This window comes from Lytechinus pictus, chromosome 9 (assembly GCF_037042905.1).
Source record: "Lytechinus pictus isolate F3 Inbred chromosome 9, Lp3.0, whole genome shotgun sequence".
Classification (NCBI taxonomy): domain Eukaryota; kingdom Metazoa; phylum Echinodermata; class Echinoidea; order Temnopleuroida; family Toxopneustidae; genus Lytechinus; species Lytechinus pictus.
The window spans coordinates 14,446,323-14,455,242 of record NC_087253.1 but is presented as its reverse complement, the minus strand read 5'-3'; the positions used below and the strand labels follow the sequence as shown (position 1 = coordinate 14,455,242).

Genomic DNA, 8,920 nt, shown 5'->3' with positions numbered 1-8,920 from the left:
CGGCCTTCACCTCTCTCAGTGCGTATTCAGAACTATTACTGTATTCTCATTGATCCCCCTGTAGTTGTAAAAAACCCATAAAGGCAAAATATTATATTTTCATCGGCAGCACATGTGCATTAATTACATCATCATAAATTAAGTACATCAGGGTCCATGATCAGAAAAAGCGTATACCCATTAAACCTCGCGAGATGGGGCTTGTCCCAAAATAACAATTTTATTTTTGTCTCGTTTCGAAATTTCATTTTTATTTTGGCTGCTATATGCTTCAAGCACATATTTGCTTACTGTATATAGTTTGCCTATGCATTTTACTCATTATATATATATTTTTTTATATATTGTATTTCTCCAGTCACTACATATACGATTGTCACTTGTATTATGATCATGTCTCAAGCATTGTAAATTTGTTTTGTATATTATTCCAATAAATGCAAAAAAATCCTGCAAAAAAAGCCACATCACCACATAGTTGAACCATTCCAACTATTTATACGATCAATACGATCGCCTCGACTGATCTGATACGATTAATTATTCCGCGATTATAATTAAGGCCCTTGGAACCGGGGGTGCAAAGCACCCCCAAGATTTTACAATGGGGTGCGGCGTGCATTATTTTCCATGTAGGCAGCTCCCCCTGGAATTCTGGTATAGGTGTCGAATTGGATAAATGTAGGAAAATTACCAACATTTTGTATTGGAACCTTTTTTAATGTTTTTCTTTTGCTTTGTCAAATTTTCCTCAGCACCGCCACCAAAAAAAAAATCGTGACAGTGTGAACTTGGCACTTTTTTTTCAATCATAAAAAATGATTATATTATTTTCCCGCATGAGTTTTGAAATATTGACACGTACGCCAGAATCTCTTTGGTCCTAATATGAAGCATAAATTTCCACGTCTATAAAACAACAGTTATCATTCGTTTTTCCTATAGTTATAGCAGGGAAATGGGAGTTACAATTCCATTGATAAATAAGTCTAAAATGTTATGCCAATCAAGATGCAAGTCCCGGATGCAAGTAATGTCTTTGTCCTGCTCATGTCGCAGTCATTCACATTTTTTCAACGGTTGAACTGCTCGTGCACACTCTGTATGCGTATAGGCCTTTCCCGGAGGCCTTTCTTCCTCTCATTTGTTGCTATAAAATTTCATCTTTTTATCAATTCTTTCTACTTGTTTACTGTCTATGAAGGGGTAGCAAGTTGATCTCCCATGGGGTGCCCCTATCTATTGCTGCATCATTTGTATCCATTTCTCTTTGACCATCCATTTCTTGGGAAAATACATCAATTGGATGATCCATTTATATATGCCTATCCATCCATTCTTTCAGTCATCCATCCACCGGTCGTGCTGATGGTTTGATTATAGCATGGACGTAATAGGTCCATGATTGTATAAAGTATAAAGCGCCCTACTATATCATTATAGGCTACCCCCACCCCCTCCCCATACTACATAAAAACTCGGCGACCCATGTACACATTTCAAAGCAGACGTAATGTACATGCACAATTCCCTTGTACATGTTGCACCTTGCTGCTTCTCCAGGTTTGCTTAGTCTTCTTTCACATACGTTGTTGCACTTTGCCCCACGGCGTGCCTTGTAAAGTTCTGTTGTAAGACTCTACATGCTGGTCGGCCCTGGAAATCACAACTCTGAAGCACGTGCACCGCGCAATACTCAACTTCTCATTTTTCCATATCTCGATGCAAGCTTTCTTGTGTGGATGCAAAAATAAGAGTTTTCCCAGAAATCTTGTCCCTGACGTCATGTCTGCCCCCCCTCATTTTTTGACTCATGACGCCTTTACTCTGCTTGTTCGACCTTGAGCCGTTGGTCCCCTGGTTGCTTGCTCACAGGCATTCGTGCTTTCTTAGCAGTCAGGTAAAAACCTCGGCAACAGAAATAACAGAAATTAGCAACTTGATGCGTACGTTTGTCACATTCATGCTATCACGGTCTACACAATGTAGACTACACGTACGTACTTCGCATCAACAGGTTTCTCAGCTCACCTTTTGACCTCGCGAGTTCAATCTAAACAAACGAAGAGTAGTCAAGTGTTGCATTGGGATTGTATCTTCGTTATGTTTTACTATAGGCCTATATTTAACCCCGCATTGGGGTTGCATATTCGTTATGTTTTACTATAGGCCTATATGATTGCATCTTCGTTATGTTTTACTGTAGGCCTATATTTAACCCCGTATTAAACAAACCCTGTTTTATATCGTAGAACCTGCTCTGAAAGTAATCGTTTTTCTCTTCGCCCTTTCCCTTCATGCTTGGCTGTAGACAGAATGGTGGTAGCCGTCTGTTTAGAGTTTTAAATATTTTTGGTCTAACTTTTTTTTCCAATTTCTCCTCTGTACTTTGCGAGTGGATCTAAATAATCTGAAACTGACTGAAACATTCAGGAAAGATAAAAAAACACCAAAATATCAAATTAGGGTATGTTGTATCCATATCCCTTTATGATGGCTCTCCTGATTCTCTTTCACCAATCCACTTCTTTCTTTCTTCTCTCTCCTCCCTCCCCCTTTCCTTTGGGGAGGGCCAGGGAGTCAGTATACAGAGTATAGAGTATACATACAGTGAGCTGCGCTATAGCGCCTCGCTGTAGTTCCCGTATATGTATCACGCCAAGCTATACATGAAGGGAAAGGGGCATAAAAGAGCTACAATCCACATGAATAAAGATCAAACTCGGAACTCGGCCCTTGCCCATCTCTGGGATTCTCGTATCTCTTTTAGTCTTGGAGTACTTTCAGATTCATGACATAAGAGTCCGAAAGTAAGCCGTATTGGGCAATCCTTTGCTTCGTCATTCACGTCAGATAATCAACGTGTCTGAATCCTTTTTCACGCGTACGATACATTTATGGATATAGCTCAATATAGTATTCTTATCCTGTGTGTGCTATCGCAAATAGTGGATTATATCTGAAACTAATGCAGAGCGCAAGCATGTCGCTAGCCGCCTAGCATCGGCTCATTGAGCTTGCACGCACCGTTCGATGTTTGCTTTCTACTCAGCTACACACACAGAGTACTGCACTTTGTTGATACGGGGATTTCTTGATACTGCGCATGCGCCATGACGTATTTCATCAATATGCATGAGTCGTAATGAATATGCATGATTCGAACGGTGTTCTAATATCAATTTATTTTTTAACCCGAGAGGGCGTCAATAAGAAAGTTCAAACTTATATCGATTAACCGATATTTGTTATAATATATGTTTCACCCCTCAATATCATGAAAATATAAAAGTTATGCAAGTTTCTTTTCCGTGATAAAATAGAGCAATAATATAGGTATTTAATGAATGTAATAATTTCAAAATTGATTCATTGCCCTTGTCTGAGATCAACCAATCATACACTATACCTTTATTAAGTTCACTTTCTTTCGGGACAGATTTCCGCCAATGAAATACAAAATACCGCTAGAAGCGAATGCGAGCATGTCTCGTGAGAGGTAAACTAAGTAACACCAATCACTCCATGCACATCTGAAATTAGGTGCATTGAACCCAACTCTTTTCTTCAGGTTCAGACCAACGATATCATAGAGCCTGATCACCATGTTATTATTCTTACAATCAACACTCGCTACATACACCCTGTCTTGCTCATCCACGGCAGCGTACAGGTAGACATCATCTGGAGCTTGTAGAGACTCACCAGCGTTCCCATCCCTGTCATAGACCGTCACCATGCTTGCATCGGTAAATCCTTGCATGTTCCTTGTCATGGCATTACATGAACTTGTGACGATCAAACCCGAACTGGTGACAGATGCCTGACTTACAATGTGTTTTGTTGAAATATTGTGTTTGCAAGTGGATCCTGTGGAATTATATATGTAGAATCGTTTTAGAGCGTTAGTCATGATGATTTCACCTGACAAACCTCTGCTTAATCTCAATCCCGTGCCCAAACTGCACATTCCGCCCTCAACTGATTTCTTCTCTCCATATCTGGAATAAAAGTGTACCCCATTTCCATCCGATATGCAAAAAGACGAGTCTTCCTGAAACATTATACTCTCAAACCACATATTTGGTGGCAATATCTGGCGCCGACTCTGGCTACCATCGGAATCAATGGTATGTACACCACTTATATCTCCGTTAGAAGAGTACTTGTATCCTATAGCCACACTGTCACAATAGTACTTGGTCATTACCTTCATCTGTCCCGGTAGATCTACACTTCGAATGACTTCTAACTTGGGACTTGAGCTTAAGGTGCCCGATCTGAGGCCAATGCGAGGATCCCCAAGTTTGAGCCTATTCTGCTGAAGTGAAGAAGAAAATGGAAATTGATGTAATTCTTTCATCAAATTCTATGTGTATGAAATCTGTATTGAAATAAATAAGTTGCCTCAATGGTTTTCCCACTTTTGTTCAGACAAGGTTTGAATAAAAATAAATTCATATAATAAAAAAAACATGTGGGGTATATGATATCATCAGCATTGTATGTTCATAGAGATATGCATTTCATTGTTTCATCAAAATATTGCAAAACTTTAATTTGTCATATCTTTGTTATTCTTTGTCCATTAAAAAAAACTTTTTAAGTGCTTAATTATTTTGTCTGATTTCATCTGTTAAAGACATTTTCAGCCTCGAGAACTCCAATATTTATAATCCCATAGACCCTGTATTCTAAACCTTCATTTCCTAAGACCCCCCATTTCGAGTTTTCGTGCACAACCCCGTCAAAGAATCGTTTGACCCCCCCGTGCAGACCCCGGCCAAACTGTAAAAAATGTTCTTATCTAGCATGTTAGCGATGAGGTTAGAGAGCGATAAAATAGTGACTTTTTGATTCATAGAGAAAATCAATCAAATTGCAAATCCGCTTTGTGTTTAAAAGAAATCTTCGTTCTTCTATCAGTTTTGATTTTTGAGTTTTGATCTAACTTTTTAACCTTTTCAGGACCTTGTTGTAAAGCAGTGTTTTTTATACTGATCTTGTGTTTTTCCTGAATGAATATATTTCAATAAATAATTAAACATTTAATAAATGATTTCAATAAATTATTTGATAAAATTAATCGTTTCTCTTAAAATTACCAAGTGAATGTTTCATCAACACATAACCTACTCTAATGAGGTAACTGGGATTGAAGCCAATGAAAATTAGTTCAAATAAGTGAGCAATCGAGTGTCTCGTCTATTGGTGATTATGATTAATTTGTTTTAAATTACATAAAGAAAAGTGAGCGAATAGAGAGCTGATGTAAAAAATATCCGTAAATACTAGTTCTATTTTAAGCATGGATTCTGGGGTCACTCCGGGGGGAGGGGGGGGGGATCAGTATAAAAGTATGATACGGATATGATGCGGTTGAGACCCCCATTTTCAGCCTAAAATTCCGTTCCAGAGCATCACCAATTCAGAAAGCCATAGAAATTACTATTTGTCCCCGTTCCGGAGACCCTCAAAATTGTGATTTGTTATTTCAATGCACACCGATTATGAAATACTCAGCCGATCGAACAGCGCAGAGCCATAGCGTCGGGTCCCGGAAGCTCCCCGCGTCCCAAAATCGTTAGCTCAAACTTTTGGACATTTCAACAAGAAATGAAAATTAAACACGATGTTTATTTAACCAAATAATTAATGGGAGCATGAAAATTTATGAAATTTCAAACAAAAATATGAACATTCTAAGCATTTTTATAACCAGAATAAAGGTGAGTTCCTTTATATTATAATAATTGAAGAGACCGCAAGCGCGAGCAAAAAAAGTGATTATCTAACCTGAAATGTATTATGTTGTACTTCAAAAAAGTATTTGATTTCGAAAGAGCGCACATTTCATTTTGAAAAAAGGAATCTTTCTGAAAAAGGCATATTTCACTTACGGGGACTTTTTTAAAATAAAAACCAGCAGAAGCTGTTAAAAATGACACCCTTCCCTAAGAATCCCGTTATCTTGAGGTTATTCACATGTGACCAGCAACACATATCAGTCCCCAACATTCTTAATCCATTCGAAGGCAACAATTGCTCAGAGAAAATAAAAATAAAAAAGATGTTTGATCCAAGTGCCAATTCTTGATGCAATACATGCTTTGAGACCACAATACATACATATATATAATCCTCCGTTGAAACTATTACTGCGTAATATCCTGTTATCTTTTTTTAATTACAACACCGTTTTTGTTACAAAAATAAATCAATTTTATTTTCGGAAAAACGAACCTTCGAAATTACGAATCTTATTGCATTTTCGGACTAACGAACCATCGGAATATTCAAACCGATCGGAATAACGAACCTTTGGAATAACGAATGTCTCCCGCCACTGGTTGCCAGTAGTGTCACTTTATTTGGGGAAAATCAATTCTTTGATAATTGTGGTGATCAGTGCACAAGTAGACACTTTGACCTTACAATCCTGACAAAATTATCTTCATTTTGTTTATGGATGCAGTAATTCTAGGATGAATTACCATTACTAACCTTTCCCTTCAGGCCCTTGGTTTCCTCAATGGGTACAATCTCATGACCTTCGAACATGGCAGACATCTCTTGGTGACTAGTTAGACACCTCTCACACAGGTACTTGTTGCAGGTTTTGCAGAAGGACTCGGCATCCCCTTGCCGTCTGCAAGCAGTGCACTTTGGACGTGTTTCAGTCTTGCAGCCATGGTCCTGGCGGTAGTTGTCTACGATTCTGTTGACCGTCACGTTAGCGGGGAAATCATCAACGCCTTTCGCAGGAGTAAACTTGGTGATTTTCCGACAGACAGGGCAATCCATGCAACCAAGAGGTCGGTATGACTGCACATATTCACTGAGGCATCTCCTGCAGAATGTATGCCCGCAGGTAGGCAGCATAATTGCATCGGCGAAGATACCTAGGCATACAGGACATTTCAAGTCATCCTGCAAGGAATCTGAGGATTTTGCTTCTGCAGCAGCCATGTCACCTTTTCCTTGATAACTAACAAGTTTGAAACATATGAAAGATAATAAAAAGGGCTACAAGTTCTAGTTCTTAGTCACGATGTCAGTTCTCAATATCATGCACGTAAAACCCCGATAGTGAACTTACACAACTCAACCACTCCCAGTCAGTGTTAACGCAACGTAATTTCCGGGTAAAATGCAAATTAATGCGACTTTACTGCTGATAGATCCCTCCCAAATTAGGCCGCTGACGTATGTATCCAAATAGAAGAGAGTTTTTGCTCTGCGTCGCACGACGGATTAAAGAACACAATAAACATGGTAAATGTATTAAAACTGCCCGTCAAATGACAATGAACAGGTGGGAGGTCATTGTCGAAAATTGGTTATCTGGAAGAGCAATTTTGTCCCAAGTTTCGGAGCTGACGAACAATTGCAAACTATGTCCTCTGTCCAGAGTCAAGGACGAAACTGCTGTTTTGATTCACCAATTTTCGACAATGATTTCTCGGTTGTTTGTTGTCATGAAGGGCATCTCACAATTTACATTTTATAAGTTCTTGAATTCGTCGTGCGTCATGGAGCAAAAATTCCCTAATTATGTGCGTTCAGCCATGATCGAAAGGAATGCTACTCTTTTCAAGTCTATATTTGCATAAAATGATATAACAACAGAGCCAGAGCAAAGGCGTGCGGTAAACTTGGTAAATTGCCAATGTCATAGTCGTTTATTTTTTTAATCATTGAAGTGGGTTTTCCCCATAGGTTTTCCCCAACCAACGTTATAAAGAAATCTTAACTTCATTTCTTGAATTATAATGTTCTACAGAAATTGTTTTTGTTTGATGTTAGACTAGTGAGAAGAGGCGTAGAAGACCTTGTAAGTCCCCGTAAGTCCCCACCCCATTTGTAAGTGAGTATTACCAGAAAATAATAGTAAAATAATAAAGGGAATAATCAAGCTAATTATGAAAATAACATTGTTATTATTATTTGTGCCAAGCGTTGGTTCATATTTTGTTCAATGTCTCGCCTCAGTTTTTGAAATAAAAAATTATAGATTTATTTTTAATTTTAAGCTCTCGATTGGTTTAGGATTGGAACCCTCAACATTGCCATTGCAAATATAAGGATTATCCCAATCTTTAAAATTGTTAGGTATGAATAATATGAAAAGGAAATCGCTAAAAATAGTTTAAAAGTTGTAAATTAATGGCCTGGATTCAACGTAATTCTATGAATACTCGGCCGACCGACACTCGGGGACACTCATTTTGTTAAGCCCCAGTCACATTATAGACCCCGGACCATCGCGGATATGATCTGGGGTGGTCCGGGGATCGAGGGATCAGTGTTGGCGCTTTGGGCATCCTTGGAGGTCCATGGTGGTCCGTGTTGGTCCTTGAAAGTCCGGGAGGCCAACATGGCAGTTTTTGACTGTAATAAACATCCGGCGTCATCCGTGGACTGCCGGCTAGACAAGCAATCCGGGATGGTCCGTGTAGCTGACGTGTTGGTCCGTGTAGCTTGCGTGTTGGTCCGTGTTGCTGACGTGTAGATCCGTGCATGTAGTTGCCGTGTAGGTCCGTGTAGCTGCCTGGAGTATATTTAAGCCCCAGTCACATATAGACCCCGGACCACCCCGGATCTGATCCGGGGTGGTCCGGGGAGAGATCCGTGTTGGCGCCTTGGGCATCCTTGGAGGTTCGTGGTGGTCCGTGTTGGTCCTTGAACGTCCGGGAGGCCAACACGGCAGTTTTTTACTGTAAAAAACATCCGGCGTCATCCGTGGACTGCCGGCTAGACAAGCAATCCGGGATGGTCCGTGTAGCTGACGTGTTGGTCCGTGTTGCTGACGTGTAGATCCGTGCATGTAGTTGCCGTGTAGGTCCGTGTAGCTGCCTGGAGTATATTTAAGCCCCAGTCACATATAGACCCCGGACCACCCCGGATCTGATCCGGGGTG

At 39.8% G+C, this 8,920-nt stretch overlaps 1 protein-coding gene across 2 annotated transcripts; it reads right to left on the bottom strand.

Annotated features, from left to right (window-relative positions):
- Positions 1-352: 352 nt before the first annotated feature.
- LOC135155506 (uncharacterized) lies at positions 353-7,123 on the bottom strand. 2 transcript variants are annotated; one of them, XM_064104756.1, is made up of 2 exons: positions 6,505-7,123; positions 353-4,321 (listed from the first exon to the last, which is right to left on the bottom strand). In XM_064104756.1, the coding sequence occupies exons 1-2, from the start codon at positions 6,967-6,969 to the stop codon at positions 3,404-3,406; spliced, it is 1,383 nt and encodes a 460-aa protein (XP_063960826.1). In that variant the 5' UTR covers positions 6,970-7,123; the 3' UTR covers positions 353-3,403. The 2 variants fall into 2 exon arrangements, with proteins under 2 accessions (XP_063960826.1, XP_063960828.1); XM_064104758.1 differs by having other exon boundaries at positions 737-4,318.
- Positions 7,124-8,920: the final 1,797 nt, after the last annotated feature.